Source organism: Boleophthalmus pectinirostris, unplaced genomic scaffold (assembly GCF_026225935.1).
Source record: "Boleophthalmus pectinirostris isolate CB_2022bp ecotype Guang Dong unplaced genomic scaffold, ASM2622593v1 HiC_scaffold_21, whole genome shotgun sequence".
Lineage (NCBI taxonomy): Eukaryota > Metazoa > Chordata > Actinopteri > Gobiiformes > Gobiidae > Boleophthalmus > Boleophthalmus pectinirostris.
In genome coordinates this window covers 12,857,803-12,879,081 of record NW_026571175.1, presented here as the reverse complement: position 1 = coordinate 12,879,081, position 21,279 = coordinate 12,857,803, and the positions used below count along the sequence as shown (strand labels likewise).

Genomic DNA, 21,279 nt, shown 5'->3' with positions numbered 1-21,279 from the left:
CTGCATATCATTTGTACAATTTAAAGAAAACAAATGCAATAAACAAGTCTACATATACAGTGACAACTCTTGAAAAAATATGATCTAATATTTAAATTAGTTCTTAGAAAATAACATAAATATTGAATAACATGTTATGTTAATAATTCAATTTAAAAATGTCCAAATGATGACTGGATATTGCCTGATGGAGACTTTGAAACTATTATTTGTCTGAAGATTGTCTGTAACCCGGACCTAATTTTGAGCAGCCATGTATTTTTGCCTAAACATCATATGGTTGTAATATCCACATGCCATTTTGCATCATCCCTTTACTATTACAGCTAAAATTATAATACAAAGATACTGACTTATTATAGCATGGGTTAATTGACAATCAGATATGCTGTTTTATTTTCATTGATTTTATTTCATTTTATTTTTATCTAATCCAAACAAAAACAATTGTAAATTGTCTGTGATTGTCACCTATATATTCTAAAAATGACAACATATGCCATTATTCCACCAATAGACAGAACAATTTCAAATATAATATATACATTACATAGGCCTATATAAGCGTGAGCAGAGTGCATTTTTTGCAATAACAGTAGTAAGTATGTTTTACAACAAACTGGCAGACTGAAATCAAGCTGCTTCATCTTCTGTACTAAAAATAAATAACAATATTTATTTTGTATATTGTGTTTAAGGAATTGCCTTTTATTCATTGTAATTTTACGGATTGTTTTAAAATAAATACATTGATGTTCGATGAATTACGTCGAGAGTTGTTTGTGCTATCTTGCGCTCTCTTGCGCTCTCTTGTGGTCCTTATGTGGAATGGAATGACCCAGTTAGTGCTCTGGAGAATATGACATACAATGCTTAGAAAATCATTATAATTAGACTATACTAGTAATTACATATACTTGTATACTTATAATAATGGAAAAAGAGAAGGCTATTTGATCTGATCTTAACCGTGATAGCCTCTGGACAGCCCACATTAGTGGTTATTAAACATTTGTGTCTCTATTACCCCCTAAACTTTGTTTCACAGTCCGACTACTCCCTAGCCAGTATATACCCAGTTCCCGAGATTGGGTATATAATACTGTTTTACTGTAGCTGACTTTGTCATTATTTCTTTTATATTTCTTGTTTTATTTGATGATATTGATGTTATTTAGGACACCACTATTTAAGTGGTTTTGTATTTAAATTACAATAACTACAGCTTCTAACAAAATCTTTTTTATTTTTGTCTTACATCTCTGCAGATTAACTTCATTTTATTAGTTTATATATATATATATATATATATATATATATATATATATATATATATATATATATATATATATATATATATATATATATATATATATATATATATATATATATATATATATATATCACCTTCCACAGACCTACCACCGTAAGGTGAGAAACACATTTATATATATATATTTTTTTTTATATAAAAATAAAACCAAAGTTTTTCTCTGAACTATGAACGCAACACAGAGATCACCAATGAGGGAGAAGATGAATGTATTTCACCGCCCCCTTTTTTACCCATCATGCCTTTTGTACAGAACTGTGAAACAAAACATTACGTTTCTTTAAAGCACTGTACAAACAGGGTATTTCTTAGTCTGATATTTTACCAGCTTGCATTGCATTTATTGCTGAAAGCATAATAATACACCACTCACTCAATTTTTGTTGATTTAATATGCTGTGGATAAAACCCTGAGCGAGAGTCAGCTGCCTCCTAGTGACGAAGTGCCGCATTGAGTATATTCGTTAAAAAGGGTTTCTGCTGTGAATAGCACACGGAGGGTGACTATTGTTATCCTTCGTGCGGAATCGCAATCAAGAGATTTCGGAAGCATAATTTTTAATACCGGGGCTGCTAGTGATCTTTTGTCCTGGCGCCCCAACTAAGAAGGTTAAATAAAATACTGAATAACTAAAATGACGCTAGGAGACAAACCTTACGGGCGGTACGGTCTGTTACATTGACAGATATTTCCCTCATGTACATCTGTTTGGACATAGCAGCACATATCGACAACTTCTGCCTCACAACATGCGAATCTACATGTACATTATATATTGTATATAAGAAAAAATAGTACTTAAAACTCGTGAAATTGACGGCAGACTGAAATTGACAGTAGACTGAAAGTTGAGGGTCACATTTGAGCGACACTAGTAGATCTACATAGCAAATCCAAACAATGCTGAACACAGCTAAACTGGCAAAGTGGTATGTTTGTACAGTACAGCCCTTTAAAACAGTTAAAAACTTGTGTTTTAACGAAATTTACAGAAGCGTGAAAAGAAGCCGCTGTTCAGCAGGAAGTAAAGCCGTAACCGCGATGTGCGCATGCGCCTCAGCTTCTCCCAATCTAGGGATGTGTTTCAGTCCATAAACGGTAAGGCTTGAATTATATGTTTCTCTGCTTTATCAATGTAATTTTGGTAGATATTCGAGTCGCTCGGGGCACACACACGGCAGGTGTAGTTATGTTTTGGCTTTAATTCACACAGAGCCAATCAGCCAGGCTCGTACAGAATGGAGGGGCAACGCCGTCGCCGCGCCGTTGTTTGCCGTACGTGCTGCCGCACAGGGAGACGTCATTTTGAGGGGGAGCGGAGAGTTAAAATGCACAGTTACGAAGGGACGCACGGTTCATAGACAAGCGGCACGCAGCCGTCACACTCCTAATGCAATCCTCTGCTCGCCCTGGGTCATTTAGTTTACTCTTATTTCAATGAATTACACAGCTAGTTACGCCCTTGTGTTAGCCATAATGGCTACCGTCAATGCTAGGCTGAGCAGCTCTACATCTCAGCTAGGAAAAGCTGTCAGCTGCCTTTGGCGGCAACGTTATGCGGCTTTACTAAAAATTAAATAGTGCAAGCCTCTAAATGTTTCAAAGTTTCCACAACAAACGTTCATTTATTGTAAATATAATATAATATTACATATTATATATGAATATAATATTAAACTTTTATACAACTGCAATAAACAATATATAGCACGATCAATATTTTCAATATGTTCTACATTTTAGGTCGCCTATTTTTAGTTTAGGTGTCATTCTCAGGGGTGAAAAGTAACTAATCACAAATACTCTAGTTACTATAAGTAACTACATGGAGTAGAATTTTTGGGGGTTATTATCCTTTTTTGACTTGATTTCAAGCCTACTTTTACAATTACAAGTACTACTGTACTTGTAAATTTCAAGCACAACTTGTAATGGGGTATAATTGTAGCAGGCAGTTGTTATCAGTTATATTTAAGATTTTAGAAGTTAGTGAGTACAGTACCCAGTTATCCTATAATGCACAGAGCTGTCTCACTATAGTCAGCAGTTTATATGTTCTATATCTACAAAGAAACAGAGTGTGGCCTCAGATTACACAGTTTAATTGAGTGCTGTTGTTTATAGATCAAAATGGCTTACTGAATTGGGTAGGCCTTCAGAATATATAGGTTAACATTTTATGCCAAATATGCCGGCAGTGTGTATGTGTATTGCTTACATTAGTTTCAAATTATGTTCTTGTAGAGATGAACATAATTCTGAAAGGAAGTTGCAGAAGTGCTCCCCAGTTGTAGGAGACTGTTATGGCATCCCCTGATGAGGTCACTGTGCCCACTGTGGAGGACATGGTCATGGTAAAGGTAGAGGACGGTGACCCTGATGACCCCAACAAAACTCAAGTCATTCTTCAACTTCAACAAATCACAGGGTTTGTACTTGACATTTTGTTGTTTAATAAAACATGTCTAGTGTGAGATGACGGTTTCTTACTTTGCCTTACCATATACTAATTTTGTAGTGATGAGTCAAGTGAAGCATCTGCAGCAGTCATGGCTGTTGAAGCTGCTCCAGGTAAGAGAGCTCAAGTTGGACTAGATACTTCAAAAATATTTCAGTTGTTGATGTAATGTTTTCCAATTTTTTCAGAACAAGGTGAAGAAGAAGTCGAAATTGGCTGTCCCATCACATGTGGCGACTGTAAAGCTCTATTAATTTTGAAGAAATTTGTTTGCCCAGGGATAAATGTAAAGTGTGTAAAGGTATACGCTCTTTTGTATTTGAAGTCACATACTGTAGTTCTCTTGAATTTACTGATGTCATTGAGGTTCAAAAAATCACTTTTTTTAACATCACTTGTCTGACTAGTTTGGAGACCAGCTCATTAGCCCAAAACAATTTGTCCATCTATCTGGAAAAGCAACTCTGAAAGATTGGAAAAGAGCCATACGTATGAACGGAGTCATGCTGAGGTGAGTGCTGTCAGTCAGTTTGAGAGAAAATTGCATTCTATTTGTTCCACAGGTATAGAACTGATGATTTTTTCCTTTGCAAAGAAACACCAATATATCTAGGTCAGACTTTGCTCATTGTCAAATTTTTTGACCTAAATTTAGAGACATTAATCTGATCATACTCTTTTTTGACCAGATTTCTACTAGTGGCAAACTACAAGCCACTTAATGATGAAAGACATGACATGAAAAACAACAAAATGCTTTTTAAAATTTTTCCAGAAAAATGATGGATTCAGGTCAGCTGGACTTTTATGAGCACACCACACTCTGCACTAACACATGTCGAAGTACCAAGTTCGATCTTTTAATCAACAATACCAGGTTCCCTCCGGATGGCACTGGACTCACTACTCCCACTCAAGGTAAATAAGCATCAATGTACATTGTAAAATAATACTTACATACTATGTCAGCAATTTCAAAACACTTGTGGAACCTTTTACTTTCTTTGGTCCAGTTATCATTAGCCCATAAAAATTAATTATCAGCAACCACCTTAGAACAACTTAAATCTTGCTATATAGAGGCACTTCTACTTATGCAAGTGTTATTAGTTAGTAATTTAACACTTGTTTTATATTTAAAATGTTTTGTAGGCCAGACAGTTCTAGGTAATGGTGGCACTGGTGGAGATGGCCAAACAGAAGGTCTGGGTGCCAAGTTGGAGTGGAGCTCTGGCGACACAACGGAAAAATCCAACGAGATCTCAGGTCAGTTACACCTCATTGCACAACTGGAATGATTTGCGCTCTTCATCTGGCTTGTAAACAAAGCTACCAAATACATTTAATCAAAAATAATTAAGGACTTTTTAACGAGCTGCTTAGGTCCTTTGCAACTTTTCTGGTAGAAGATCTGTAGATCTCCATGGAGATGCTATTTCTTTAATTGTGATGCACAGTAAGGTATTAAACCATTGATCTTGCCTTGTGTGTTTTTACTGATAAAAAATACCAATAAACATAGATTTTTACTGTGAGCAGGATCACATCTCCATAGATCTGACCTATAACTTGTCCTAGTGGCATCACCTGCTTGTCTCCATGAAGCGAGATGAGTTTAATACCTTAATGGAGAATATTTCAGGCAAAACAATATATCCAGATATACTGAAGCATGCTATCCAATAAAACTATTACCTTAATTTATCATCATCATTCATTAAAAAAACAAAAAACAAAACATTCATAATACAGAGTTAAATGCATCAAAACTATCAATGTGCCCACCACTCTCATAAACTCTGCATAAAACGAAACAATATTCCCTTTCCATGTTCCAATAGAGGACACGCTGAACTTCTGGAAGGGCATTGCAGATGTGGGCTTGCTGGGGGAAGTGGTGACCAATATCAACACTGAGCTACTAGCACTACTCAACGGAGTGCAGCAGCGGAGTGAACCAGGCGTGTTACAGGACACAGGTACAGAGATATGCATGGTGCAGGAGGGGTTAATGACACATCTATAATTACATCATAATTGTCATAATTTCAGTAATTCCAGATAAAGAGCAGTGGCCTTTATGTCTGTGGTCCATTTGCATGTTTTGAATGAAATAACCAAATAGAAAATCCAGATATGTTGGAACATTATTATTTTTGGGAGGGATTAGCTCCATGAATATGCCATAGTAATAACAACGATCACACCTGTTTGGATCATGCTGCTCATTTTTAATTATACTGAAAAAAATATTTCACCTTAGTGAAATTTTTTTTGAAATTACAATAAACTTTTCATAAGATAATGTTTTTGCCTTTTTTGTTTTATGAGGTTAGGTTCTGAAATTGCATAGAATTACATAAAATTCTGACCTGCTCCCCATCTTAATATTCAATTTTGCTAATATGTAAACCTATTGTATCGACACTGAGACAAATGATGATTTGTATATGATCGTTCCATTTTTAGAATGGTAATAGATGCATATCTTCATATTTTATTATTTATTTATAAATCACAAATGTCATTCACATTTCATAAAAGTAGCTTATCGTTATCATGTAAATGGAACTAATTGTAGCTATAGAAGGAAAAAACACATTCAGCTGCTATTGACCCTTTTGTCTGTCTAAACAACATGGCTGAGCTGTCAAATGCACAGTGTAAAACATTGTAAAAATAGATTAGATGATTATTAAGTTTTATATCTTAGCATACGCGTGTATATTATAATAGAAGGCAGTTTAAACTAAGGATTTTCTATTCAGACAAATTCTTCAATCAATTAACCAGTATAGAAAAAGTTTTAATTACTACTGGAAAGTGTAGTATATTAGTAAATTACTTGTCTATGTAAATGCCCCCTATATTGCCTGTGTAAATACAATTGTATGACTTTTGTAAGGGTCTATGAAGCATTCAAATGTATAATAATGAGTTTGAATGCACAGCAGCTGGATGTGTCCCTTCTTTCTAAATGAGTGACCCTGTGCTTGATTGCCGCACTGATCTCAGATTCCTGTCTGGTAGAGGTGGCTGTGCTCAGTAACCTTGCCCAAGTGTTCGGTCTACTGGACACGGTCAAGAGGATCCTGGAGCGACGGAGAGAGCAGACTGACCCCAACCAAGAGGAGGAGCTACGAGTTCTCAATAGTAAGTAGTGGTGTTGCTGTGTTTCCCACAAATGTCACTGGACAAAAAAGCACAGATTGCAAATTAGTTGCTTCAGTATTATGATATTTCTCAATATCATAATAGGCATAAAGAGTCATTTGTATCACCAGTTTATGTTCAGCAGCTTTTTAGACTATGAGGGTAAAATTTTACCAATTTTGGATACTAAGGCAAAGTATTGATACTTGATACCACTTTCAATACCAGAATTATAATAAAGATAATAGAATGCAAGTTGTAAAACAAAATCTTTTTTTTTTTTATTACAATGTGGTCTTGGATTATAATTTTGATAAAGATCTTGATCATTCTAAAACTATGCAGGAAAGATTCCATTTATGTGATTGCGCTTTGTGTATGTTGTTCATACTTCAGTAAGGATTAGTGTCTGGATATACCTTAGTTTATATGAGTCATACGCAAGTATAAATTTCGAGCTAAATTAAATAATGATTCATAATCTTTTCGAATGAACTATTCAATCTTTTAATTGCTTATTTTCAAAGCACCATACTGCTGATCAATCCCTGTTTTGGTGATACGAGCAGGATTCAACAGAGCTGCGTAATCATTTTGCTTCAAATGAGAAAAAAAAAATAAAAAATCAGCTTGCTAGCGTGATCTGCAGCTATCCATAGTAGATGCTGACTCTTTGTTGTGATGGTGTTTGCTTCCATTGGGTACTGCAGTTTTCTAAAACGGAAGTCAGCAAGTTTTTTTTTTTTTTTTATTAAGTTGGTTTAGGTCAATATTGTGATTTAAAATGTGCGAATATGCAATGTGCAGGATTCTGTTGTTTTTATTTTTTTTCAACTTACCTTGCAGAGTTGAGCAGACAATGCAATTATAATTGCATACATTTAAACAATAATTTTGATCTTGTAGCAGACATATCACACACCTCTATGTTTTATAATATAGAAGTCTCACTAACTCACTAGTACTAGTATCTTACTGGTAATAAGCATAATTAGTGTTTAATTATTAAATTTAGCTCAATATTGTAACACATCAATAGCAAGGCCACAGCAAACCTCATAAGGCCATGGTTTATTTCGTAGTTGCACTGTAATGAGTAAAAGTTTAGAAACTACAGCTGACATTTTTCAGCTCAAACATGCAGACAATATGGAGTGATTATTGGTTTCACATATCAATATATGTTTGCGGTCCACATTTTAATGGATTTCCTCATTCAATATGTTTACATGCACATCAAGATAAATTGGCCAGTTAACCAGTTTAACAGTTAAAAAAAAAATGCATGTAAACCCGGGAACTACAATTGAGGTGTGAATCGAATCTCATAGATTGCAATAACACATCTACAGAAGCTGATATGTAGGCAGACACCTGCTGTGCATAACCAGGCTTCAAAATTAAAATAGGGACAGACTAGGAGCAGCGTTTAATTTCACAGGGTGAGAAACAGCCAGGAAAATATGTTTGGATGTGTAGTAATTTTAAATTGGCAGTGATGACAAACTATAGCCTCTCTACCGAGCACCCATTGACCATTGCTTTGTTTTGGTCTACTAAAAAAGTGAAAATGAAGCTGACTGCAGCTGCAGTGTAGGCTATATTTGTGTTGTAGAGAACAATGTGAGTAATACAGTTCCTACCATCTTGTTTGAAAATCAGAAGCTCAATGTAGATGAGACATTGCTTATCTATTTCTGCCAAAAGTGTGGTTATATGTCTTAAAGCTCCTCACTCACTAATTTCCCCTTTTTGCTGTTGTCCCATATACACATAATTGTCCCATAAGCTAGACAAAATTATTAGTCGAATACATATTTTGGTTGACCAAGACTTTGCTACCTGCATGGGACAAGAGTGCTCTGAGAAGTTTTGGACCAAAGATTATTTTGAATTTGCTTGTTTAATGCACTTCAATTTCCCTGTACATGTAAATGTGGTGATTGTTCTTTGTTGTAGATTTGGAGCTACAGTTGGAGGAGCAGAAGAAGCAACAGCAAGTGAGAGCTCTGCTATCCTGCCCTCAACCACCCAAAATCAAGACCCCCACCAAGCGCCCCACCAAACGGCCCAGACTCACCCGACCCGCCTCCACCACCACCCTGCTCGCCTCACCCCAGCAGACCGCCACCCTCCAGCCGCAGCAGTTCACCGTGCTCTCCCCCATCTCCCTGACCTCTGTGGGGCAGCCGCTGACGGTCACGGGGCTGCCCATCGCTTCCCTGGCCCAGTCCCCCAACACAGTCACCCTCTTGCCAGCCGGATCGCAGTTCTTCACCCGATACATGGTGGCGGGTGACGGAAAGACTGATACCATAACGCTACACCCGTCATCTGGGCTCACTCTGGTGGGTGATCATGGATAGAAAAAAAAAAAATCAAATTATAATAGATGAAGGAGTCAAAACAATATGGTTTTAAATAGGGAAAAAATAGAAAAATTATCTTGTGTGTTTTTCCCCAAAAAAGTTTAAGTGCTGTTGAGTTGCACCTCCTTGAGAAGCTGTATTTCCAAAGCATAGGGCTATAGTGACAACACAAGTCATAAAATTACAAAAATTGGTTGGCCATAATTTTGAACTGGATTTCACAATTTATGTATTACAAATTATGTCAAAAATGATAAATCTAACCTTATTCAGCAAATGCTGTTGAACACTTGCTGGTGTTTTATTCTACACCACTTCTACTTCTGTGAGGCAGCACTAGTAAATTAAATACAGCATGTTACATATATTAATTATGACCCATATGTCATGCAAGCTAATGAATTGCGTACAAAAAAGTGGGCTTCATTCCACTGCTTTAGAACTAAATTGCGCTGAAAAATTTATACAATAAATAAAGTTTGTGGCCAATATTTTGCTGATGTGGACTCCACAATTTAATGTTTGAATTCATACATTAGTTCATGCAGAATGAGTGTATTGACATAATTACTTGAAGATTGACTTATCATATATCAATTTATGACATTGTAGCCATATTATTATGGTTTTCCCTTATCATTATCTTGATCTGAGTTGATTTTTGGTTCATGTTTGAGTAATTTAGTATTGCCCTGTATCTGAGACGTAAGTGCTCAGAAATGTAAATTTTCAAATTTTCAATTAAACAAAATGTAAAATAATTATCTTTAAAATTGTCCTCCATACAGCAATTGGCTATGCTGTGTGCCAATGTTGACTATAGTTGGATACAGCTTTCTGTTTTTCAAATGGTGCAATGATGTGTAATAATCTGCCCCGTTTGAAAATGCTTGCCTTTTATCTGTGGACTGATCCTATCTGATGGTATTTACAGGACTCGAGCCAGCTTGGGGCCATGATGAACCCTGTGGAGTTGGTCCAGCTGAGCCAGCAGGGCGGCAGCACTGAGATGGTCCCCCTGGATGGTCAGGTGGTGGTGCAGCAGGAAGGCGAGGTGCAGGACCAGGCTTTAGGCGTGATGGAGCTCCAGCTGACCGGGGACGCCGCTAAAGATGCCATGATGGTCCAGAGTGGGATGGAGGTCGCCATGGCAACAGAGGGGGAGGAACCACAGTGCCAAACACAGGAGGGACAGACTGACACGACCCAGGGGCTGCAGCTGGATGCCAGTGGACAGTTACAGGGCGTACAAATAGTGGTGTTAGAAAATTAGAAAACTCAGGAGGTCACATAGACTTTTTAATTGTGTGGAGCAGGATTGGACTGTGTCCTTTGTAAATACACAGATATTGCATTGGCTTCAGACCAAGTGCTAGGGTAGCCATTTCCCTCTTCGGTGTGTTAGTGAATGTTCCTCACCACCACTTTTATTCTTTGTACGGAAAAGCAGAGGAGCAGACATTTCGTTTGTGCCTCTCATAGTTTTGTAATATAAGGAGCATTCCAGTTTACTACAACAAGGTCACGGCGTTTGTGAATAGAATCATTAGTCACTCCATTTTGAAACTGTAGTGACGTTATGAGATTAGGACCAAAGTTGTGTGTAACTGGAAATGTCCGTTTGGCCTCTTTAGAACAATCAGAGGAGAATGCACTATCAGCGTCTACATGCAGGGTTCACCAGTGCTATTCAGCCCACATTCTCTCATTCAGAATCCTCATTTTCACCAAGTGCTTTGATTCTGTTCTTTAATGACAAGTTATTCAAATGTTAAACATAAATATAGACAAATGAATTAGATACATTCCTATTGTATATTCACTGACCGGTGGTTTATAGGCAGAACTGCATTGTCCAGGGTGGTAAAGGTAAAGCTACATTGCCATGACAAAACATTTAAAAAACATAAACTGTCTCATGCAATATAGGAGAATTAAATTGGTGTAATTATAAATACAACATGATTTTCTATATATCTCTTTACTGAGGTAGATTAGAAGAGAACTTTGTCTGTTCTAAGATGAACTTAAGAGGAACTTAAACTTTTCTGATTGGGAGTGTCATCAACTTTTCTCCTTGCAGATGTAATTGCTTTGCCTGGAATTTTCCACACTATGCCATTAAATTTAATAGCAGGTTGGTGTTTTATTGCTCAAGATTACCTTGGAAAACATGCATTTGTAAAATGGGACGATTTGACCTGTGTAACTTCACCTGGTGGCCCCTTTTCCTTGTCACCATGGAGATAGATTAATTTATTCCTATACAGTTGAACATTCCAGGTAAAGCAATAACATCTCTGTGGACACTCAACCAAAAAAGTAACATAGTGCACCTTTAAAATTATTTGTCATGAACTAACTGTACTGTTAATTTGTGTATATGTGTAAAAAAAAAAAAAAATCAAAACCCCGATGTTCTTGAGTATACTCCACCAGATCAAATCCTACCTTGGTGAAAATGAGGCTTCACTGACCCATTTACAGGCCATTGCTGCCTATGGTCACCACTCTTACCAGGTTCAGTGTTGAAGTTACCTTTGGGATTATTGCACTGTCTATTGTGTTGTAGTGTTACATCTTAAACTATAGCAGATGTAAGGTTTTTGCACATTGTGGTGGTCACCTTTTCCTGTCCACGCCAGATGTTTTTCGCAACGTTGCCTGCTCCCTTAACATTTCTTTAGCCACAGCTTGGGCAGAATGTCTTCTTCTGTGTATAGTCCGGCACTCACTGGAATTGCATTGCTTGTGTAATTATGATTTATTTTTGGAGTGCTTTCTTGATGACTGAATTTATGGAGAGTTTTGCTAATATTTTTTTAAATAGTTCTCATGCGTTCCTTTTTCAGTATCGCAAGTCAAGTGACCTACTGGGAAGATGTGTCTCTATGTTACGCTTGGTATGCCTGTATTTTACATTTGTATATTAGTGTCATATTTTATTTATTAGTTTGAACGCTGAAATTCTACCAACGTGGACAATGCATAAGATTAATTTATGCTAACACCAACTGAAAACCTGTTGAAGACTCGAGCATTTTCAATAATTTAATTTAAAAGAGGATATTTACACAATGAATTTGTAATGTGTTTTATTAAGAGATTAAAAAACAAAAATGTTGGTTCTATTTAATGCCACAAGAGGGTGCTGTCTGCTCACACTACATCGGACTTGAAAGGAGGGAACAGCTGTTGGAAGAAGGCAGCCTACATAATATGAGGGATTTAATATTGGACAGTATAGAGGGTAATATCGCTGCTTTGTGTGAGGGCCAGTGCTGACAGGGCATCATGGAGGCCAGTTATTACTTTCACTTCTTATTTTGTTTATAGTCATCAAAGCTCCCAGACGGATAGGGGCAAACAAGTAAAAAAGGAGTGTTAAAGCAGCATTAAAGTAAATTATTACTTTTATCAGAACACATATCATAGGTGAGCAGTAGTAAAGATTATGAATGATGTAACATTAAACTTTGGTTGTAGTTTTGCTCATCTTAATCTTCTACTACTACTACTACTTCCTAGTACTACTACCCTATATAATAATCTAACTTTAGCTTTAGACCTACAACCTTTAAAGCCACAGTAGGGCTGGGTAAAAAGATCTATCAAATTGATTAATCAAATTTCAAGTTCAAAACGTTTTGTTTAGAAGAAATTTGATTTTGTTTTCCCTTTCTTTCTTTCATTGGAAATTGCATTGGAAATGTGAGAAAGATTGCTCACTGCAGTCTACACATTGTAGTAGCATTAGATGCTTTAGCTGCTTTAGCTGCATTTTGCTTTTGTACTATGATTAAACGTTTTCTGTTTACAGTTGACAGTAAAAACAAACATCTTATCCAAATTGACAATTTTCTGTAGCTTGCAGAACATTTTAGTGAGAGAGGGAAAAAAAAAATAGGTAAAATCCCTAAGCCCTAAGCCTCAGCATGTAACTTAAAAAATAAAAGCATGTTTTTGTCATGCTTCTTACTCTGGGTGGGCTTGCATCTCTTCAAACCTGACTCGTACTTGTCCTGGAGGAGGGCCTTCTTTTGCTTGTTTCTGTGGAAATGCTGTTACTTTGGCTGTAATCTTCCACAGTACGGCATAAAATATCTATTTCTATGGAAAATGTTGCGAAGTATGATTTTAACTTTCTATTTCATGTAGGTGAAGTGCCACCTCTGCAAAATTAGAAACTGTACATTTAAGTATATCTCAACAAACATTTATTTTTATGTATTATTATTATTTATTTTAACAATTTTACTTATTTTAGAATGTGCAGATGCAGTATAATTTCTGTATCCTTGGGTATATGGACTAGTTAGCAGTCAAAATGAGTACCATCTTGCTGTGAGGCATGATTACTAGCATTGTGGGTACTGCTCCTGACAGATTTTCTCAGTGGTGTTGAAAGATGGGTCAAATGCAGAATATTCATTTCCCATCACAATAACGTCTACTACAGTATATCCTTTTTAGTGCTTATTTCCTCAACTACAACCTTACAGCCACCCTTCCTCATATAACCTGTCCCCTCACTTCCAAACACTGATCCACCCTTGTCTAGGTTTGGTCCGGAGAGGATATGCTGTCAGTAAATTACCCCGCTCTGCCCCAGGTGAAAATTGAGTTTCATTTCATAGCTTGAACAGGATAAAAACAGCAACAAAAGTTTTAGTTGTTTGTTCGGAAACCTCAGAGCAGCAAAGGGGTTGAAAGGTTGTTAAGGCAGGCTAGCGGGTTGACGTTTCACTCCCCGCATCACCTGTAGTACACCTAGCACTCAGAACAGACACAGCAACATGTCATCTTATAGCCAACAAAGAGCACTATCTATAGCGTGCGGTTCCATAAACAAACTGTGTTATCAGGTTCCAAGACTTGTCACTTCCATTCGGAGTGACAGAGACAAAGCGTGTTTTAATTAGCAATAAGACTTGAGCTTGTTTTTAATTAAGCCGTGAATCATTTTCCACTTTTAAACATGTAAACGTGTCTAATGCTGTGCTAGCATTATGAGGCGTGTCACATACACTTAGCTTGGTTACAATGATCCAAGCATTACTTTGACAGCATTTTAAAAAGTGTTGCAATAATTTAGGCGTATTAGCTGTGTTTTGTGTTGCAGGTTTAATGCCAATCCGTAAACTTTTTTTTTTTTTACTTTTTGAACTTACTTAAACCTAACAATTCAGTAAGAAGTTTCTGAATTGTAAAAAAACTAAGGCATTGAATCACATTTTTACAGCTATTTCCAAACTTGCTATTACTAAAATTACTATCTTAAATTACACAGTTTTGAAAAGGTCAGTATTGCTGTTAAATTTTATCTAAAAAGCCAGGTGAATAATAGGCCTTAGGTAGGTTTCACAAGTCAAATGCACACTGTGTAACATTTCTGGAACACCTCGTCTCCATGGAGATGTTATTAAAATGTCTGGATTGTTCCCCCAGTATATAATTTATTCAGCTGAATGTTATCATTACTAAAAATATCTTGAAAATGTGCATTCTTATTCTGAGTGGCTGTAATTTGACTTGGTGGCATTTTCAGCTTGTCACTGTGGAGACAGATATGTTTGAAGGTCCCATATTTCACAACGTTGACTCACAGAAACTTCATGCCATGTTAGAACAGGGTTCCCACAGTCTGGAAAATAGAGTGGGAACGCTGTTAAAATATTCTGATCTCATCAAAAACATACCCGGAGTTGTGTTTTGTTTCATTCGCACAAGTACTATTAGTTTGTATATATTTCCAAAGCTCAAAATGCTCTTCATGACATCCAACTGGTGATGTCACGAAGCGGCCATTTTCAAGTTTTAACAGCTTCGTTTAAACTTTTGTTCAGTAGAGATGGGCAATTCCAGAGCTGAAATTATCCAAATGATTCTAGTGAAGGTATACAGAATTTAAAAACAGTATAGCACTAAATAAATATGCAGGGTTTGTGTGTTAAACGTGTGAATGAAATAAAACTCAACCTCAGTTATATTTTTGATGAAGAAACAATATTATAACATAGATAAAAATCTGCAAAATATAGGCCCTTTAATATCCTTCAGTGGAATATCCTGGGCAAAGCAATAACATCCATGGAGACAAACCGTAAGTTAGATAAGTTACACAATGCACTTTTATATATATATATATATATATATATACTTTTTTTGTGTGTGTGTGTGTGGCTACTCTCAAAAAGCTGGTTCTAAGAGTACAACAGGTATCTCTCACTCCTACTGCCCGTCCCACTGCACTGTCTGATGACTCCATAGAAACACACTGTGCCTGTTCGAATGGTGGCATTTCACTTCTGGCTAGTGTCACTGAGCAGCTTTAGGCCAGGAGCAGGTAGGTGGCAAATATCACATTAAAACTACTCCAGAGTATACAGTTTCAGGCCCCATAGGAGGGTCATATTTGTAACTGTGAGTAGGATTTTTGACTGAAGCACATTGCGGCCACCATAAAGATAAAATACTTGAAATGTAATGTCCTTTACACCTCTTAAATGAAGATTAAGATTATATTTGATCTGGGATGTTTGTTTGTAGATTTATTATGTCAAATATAACGTTTATATTGCAGCTGATTTGCTTTGTTGGTGGGGGTGTGCCATCTGCTTGTCTCCACAGACATGTTGCTTTGTTTTCGGTTTGAATGTTTTACAGAATGGCATTGTACACATCTATCTTGCACTGATTCAGGTGTTATGGTTAAAATACCACCAAAAACATGCATCGTTACTGTGAGTGTGCTCGCCAACTGACCTGTAACAAATTCTTTTCTACATGGAGATTCCTGTACTGTGTAGCATTTCAGGCAAAGCAATAACATCATCATCCACCAGAAAAGTTACATAGTTCATATTACGCTGGAGTTTTGTTTTCTTTCATTCACACGTTTAACACACAAATCCTGCATATTTAGGCAGTTTTCTCCTCTCAAACAGAAAACACTCTATGTCTCCTTGTCATGCACTGTTTTTAAACACCTTCACTAGAATCTTTTGGATAGTTTCAATCCTGGAATTGCCAATTGCTACCGAACTAAAGTTAAAAGATAGCTGTTAACTTGAAAACTACTTCATCATGACATCACAAGGTGGAAAAGATCATTTTGAGCTTTGGGGATGTAGAAAAACTAATAATAATGGATTACCCAAACATGTATGAAACAAAACACAACTCAAGATATGTTTTTGATGAGGTTCTACCATGCGTTAAAGCTCACAAGAGTCAATTTTTTTGTAATATAGGACCTTCAGCTTTTACAGATATACAAGGTTTTGCAAAACTATACAAATCTCTGTGCATTTGACATTTCATCCATCTTACACCATCGCAGTTTACCAAAAGGGAGGCGCGCTTAAAGAGACCTATTGTACTCAAACTCCTCAGCCACCCCTTTTGTGAATAAACATGGCATTTCCAGCTTGTGCCCCCGAGTCGAGGTTAAATCGCCCACTCAACAGACACAAAACCTGTAGCCTTTAATCCACTACAGTAGCATCCCAAAGTCCCTGTTCGGTCCTGCGTGAAAGGATTTGTGCTTGCTATGAACACTGCACACAAAAGAACTGTCAACCTCGTCTGATTTGCGGCCTTGTTATGTCCCTCCTGTCCTCTTGCTCTGTCTGCCATGTTGGTCTACAGTTGCCCAAAAAAGCGTCTTCTTTTCTTTACTTGTCAGGAGCTGTTGCCAAAGGGTGCATGTCTCTCAAAGGGGGAGACCATTGGCCCATTGACGGACAGAAGCGCTAACCCCGGAATCAACACTTGGAGATAGCCGCGCGGTTGTTTACAAAGTCCCAGGCCTGAATTGTCACCTTGTCGGTTAAGGAAGAGTCCTATCTTCTCTTATCTGGCAGGGAGACAGCTAACCACTCTGCCGGCGAGGAAAGGGGGTGAAAGACTAGCAGTGTGTCACTATAAATCAGTTTTTCAGACATACTTTTGTTATGTTTTTCGGTTCATTTTTCCAGTTTCTGAAGTGTGTCCTCGGGTGGCTTGGATTGAACGGGACATTCTTCACAGTCCAGGTTGACAGTGACCCTCGACTCTCCAGTGCACTTAAGGGGAAGAATTTACATAAAAGCACCAGTGGAATGACAACGCCTTCTTTCATCCCTGAGAAGTTACTAAATGAAAAGTTTAAGTCAGATCATCTTTTCATCAGCAGCTTTAGAACAATTAGCATGTTGGCAGGTATACAAATGCAATCCAGTCCATAAGTAAAATACAAAAGCATAGTTTAGCTGCATACTTGCTATTTGTTTGACCAGCCAAAGTAACACACTGCAGGTGCCCATAGGTCAGTAAACATTTCAAATAAAGCTGAGCACTTATTTTTTTCATCAGCTACCTTTTTTTTTTAAAGGGGCTATATTAAACATATTTTCAGACTTAAAACTGCATAGGGTTTATAACTATGACACAACAATCCTGGGAAAACGCAAACCAAGTGTTTTATGACTACTCACGGGGAGCAGACTTACTGCACAAAATAAAACTAAAAGTAATAAAATGAAATAATACAAATTTTGTATCCAAGTTAGTTTGCACTGAATACATGTAATAGAAGCAAAGATTTCTACACTGAAACACTTTCCACATAAATTCGCACATCTATATTTTATCACATAGATAAATCATACATTATCCTCTTATGTTTAATGACCCCCAATATTAAAATGCTGAACATATATGAAAATGAAAATAGCAGATGACTCTGAGTGAATGGGAGTGTGCCCAAGGACATGGACAGTCATTGTGGATGTGCTCCAGCCTGATGGACAGTTATTCCACATATACATTTAAATATGGTGTGGGGGCGATACAAGGACGGAGTGCGATAGTCTGAGAAAGTCCCAGGAGATACAAGTATTTTCATAAAGTGATGTTCTTCAAGTCAGAAAGAGAGAGAGAGAAGAGAGAGAGAGGTAGAACAGAGAAGAAACAAATTGACAAGTGTTGAAAATGTGGATTTGAACAGAGCTGGTCTCCACTGCTCTCGTTAGGAGTAAGAGATAACACATTTTGTCAAGCACAGACTTTTGCATGTAAAATTAAATGAGACAAATGTGTTTGTGTTGCGACACAGATAAAACTGTACCAAATTGGAAAATGTGCAGAATATTAAGTGAGCTGGGGAGAGAAGTTTCAGCTCAAGTGATGGAGTTTCGCCTCTGGGTCTATACTAGTATGCATATACTTAACAGAAAGCAACACAGCGCAATGGTTAGATTCAATAAAAATGATTTCCAATTTAAAGCCTTATGAAAAAAAAAGTAGTGTTAAGATTGTGTATTTCCTACTACAACTTTTGCAAACTTAAAGGTACTATACCTGTTGCCTGTCAAATCCAGAATGATATCCCTCTGTATTTTTTGCCTGGTCCACCACACTGCACCATCCTTCACACCTCAAGCTCAGCCAAACCTGATCGTGTAATCAAATGTGTTTTTTTCAGTGATGCATGTGAAACAAAGGAAGTCTGTGGTCACTAATCATTTACAAAATTAAATGTATCTCACCTCAGATTAACCATTAGTGTTTCGCCGACTGATTCTGCAGAAATCCGCAATGTTTTTTGTTTTCATATGAGTTCACATGCATTTCGATGATTGGCTAATCCATTCACCAGACTTACATCTTGGCAAAGTATTGAAGATGTCTGTGCTCTGAATCCCAGGCAACTGTACCTGATTTTTACTGTCTTAAAAATGTGAAAAACAGAACTAGTTCATTTTAACCTTTTGCAGCTGTCAAAATGTATTGCTCACTTTTCCCAACTTTCAGAGGCCAGCAGTGCCGTTACTGTCACTGTAAATTTAATTAGATGCAGACAGCAGACAGTGGTCTCATTGTCACCCTAAGAGTCAGCCAAGTAACTGGTATTTGGAAGTCAAAGCACAATGTATTTCAATATTTTTCCCTTTTTCCACATTTATTTTTCACATATTTTAACATTTTTCCTGTTAATGTGGCATTTCAATAATCTGATAATGCCAGATACCAGATAATGACCAGATTTTTGGCTTCAATGTAAACATAGCCAGTGAACACTGATCTCTGTTAATTAATATGAGCTCTTCAAATTCCCCCACCCCTGTTTCATATATGTTTGTTTTTTTTAATCAATGATGAAAACTCATTTAAACCCAAGCCCATTTAAACCACTGCCAAATCTCTCCTGATTTCTTAGTATGAATTCAGGCTCTTGGGCTAAACCCTGTGGTTGTGCAGTCAGCATGTGTTTCTGCCTGTGTGCAGACTGAAGCGTTTAAGAGCCCCAGGCATTCATGTGATTTATGCGCAAATGTTTATTTTATTATTGGTGTGTCATCTACATTCTGCAACAACCACTGTCATACTGAGGTAGGGTTTGTAAGTTATATGAGCAATCTGCAGGTTTTATGCTTTCCTGTGCTGATCTAAGGGACAGTGAATGAATCAATAAATGACACTCTCAGTATTTCAATGGCAATCATACACAATGCCTTCTAAATCATACCAAATATGTCTTAAATTCATAGTTCTTTTTAAGTTCATTTACAATTATAAACCTTATATATATATATATATATATATATATATATATATATATATATATATATATATATATATATATAGCAAAATTGTATATTTGTTATTGTGAATAACTAACCAACCAACCAACCAATCGTCAGTAAATAAAATATTCTTTCTGTGTAACAATTATGAACTTTGAGCTATGTTAAAAGGCTGTTACCTTATCAAAAATATACCTGGGGTTGTGTTTTGCTTCATTCACATGTTTCGGTAATCCTTTACTATTAGTCTGTGTACATCTCCAAAGCTCAAATTGCCCTATTCTACCTTGTGATGTCATACCTTGTGGCCATAATGGCTTGTCAAAGCCTGATCCCGTCAAATCTCAGAAGCTAAGTAGGGTCGGGCCTGATTAGTACTTGGATGGGAGACCACTGGGAAAATCAGGTGCCACAGTGGGGTACCAGTTGTAAAAACTGTCGTTGTGTCCTTAGGCAAGGCACTTGCACATTGCCTAGTGTGAAAGTGGTGTGTGTGAGTGTTGGTGGTAGTCGGAGTGGCCAATGGCGCAGATTGGCAGCCTCACTTTCGTCAGTCTGCCCCAGGGCAGCTGTTGCTCCAATAGTAGCTTACTGCCACTGGGTATGGGGTGAATGAATAATGATATGTAAAGTGTCTTTGAGTGTCCAAAAAAAGCATTATATAAAGCTGATGCATTATTATAAAGAGGTAGTTTTTAGTTAAAAAATAACCTTATATTATTTGTTCTGTGGAAACTGTCAATTCCAGGGCTGAAATTATCCAAATAATTTTAGTGAAGATGTATGAAGCTTAAAAACACAGTGGAGCACATCCTGTATTACCATATTATGTCACAATGTGGTGTTTTAAGTTTGAGAGATGAACTCAGCCCAAATCTGCCAGATTTGTGTGTTAAACAAGTGTCAATATAGATCACAAAACAGGGTATTATGGGCACTTTAATAACAAAATGTCTGCTTTAAGAAGGCATTATCTTTCTGAGATCACATCTAGAGGTTTATAATTCAAATATATGGAAAAGTCACACAAATCTTCTAGAGACTTCTTGGTGTTCCTGCTTATGTTTTGGTTTAGGTGGAAGTTGATTACACTGGAAGAAAGCCTAATTACAACACCCGACTCGCTCTGCTGATCATTGTCGTATTCAAATGCACCATGTCTGCTCCTGCCGATGTTAGATAAAGATTTTTCTCACGGAATACAAAACATGAGAACAATTGCAATTCAGATGTTGGGTTCACGGATGCAAAGTTTTGTTTTACAAGAGGAGAACACATTTTGAATATTCACGGGCAAGAAGTTGGCTCTGGTTAACCAAACAGCCAATAAGCAATGACTTTATTACTTATTTTTTGCTATATAAGAGAGAAAACTAAATGTGTTGGGGGGCTGTCAT

The 21,279-nt window shown here is 36.9% G+C and overlaps 1 protein-coding gene, 1 non-coding gene and 1 pseudogene across 5 annotated transcripts; all 3 read left to right on the top strand.

The window, feature by feature from the left end:
• The first annotated feature begins 1,779 nt into the window (after positions 1-1,779).
• LOC110167390 (glucocorticoid modulatory element-binding protein 1) lies at positions 1,780-12,458 on the top strand. 4 transcript variants are annotated; one of them, XM_055157516.1, is made up of 12 exons: positions 1,785-1,997; positions 2,327-2,432; positions 3,579-3,762; positions 3,853-3,905; positions 3,981-4,093; positions 4,200-4,303; positions 4,568-4,710; positions 4,945-5,058; positions 5,634-5,771; positions 6,808-6,945; positions 8,905-9,293; positions 10,249-12,458. In XM_055157516.1, the coding sequence occupies exons 3-12, from the start codon at positions 3,638-3,640 to the stop codon at positions 10,585-10,587; spliced, it is 1,656 nt and encodes a 551-aa protein (XP_055013491.1). In that variant the 5' UTR covers positions 1,785-1,997; positions 2,327-2,432; positions 3,579-3,637; the 3' UTR covers positions 10,588-12,458. The 4 variants fall into 4 exon arrangements, with proteins under 4 accessions (XP_055013493.1, XP_055013491.1, XP_020788389.1 ...); XM_055157518.1 differs by having other exon boundaries at positions 1,780-2,432; positions 6,823-6,945; XM_020932730.2 differs by having other exon boundaries at positions 1,785-2,432.
• LOC129410229 (U11 spliceosomal RNA) lies at positions 1,800-1,933 on the top strand. The gene has a single exon (XR_008632785.1). It is a non-coding gene; the product is annotated as a U11 spliceosomal RNA (small nuclear RNA).
• Positions 12,459-20,182: 7,724 nt separating the features above from the next.
• LOC129410182 (5S ribosomal RNA) lies at positions 20,183-20,300 on the top strand (annotated as a pseudogene).
• Positions 20,301-21,279: the final 979 nt, after the last annotated feature.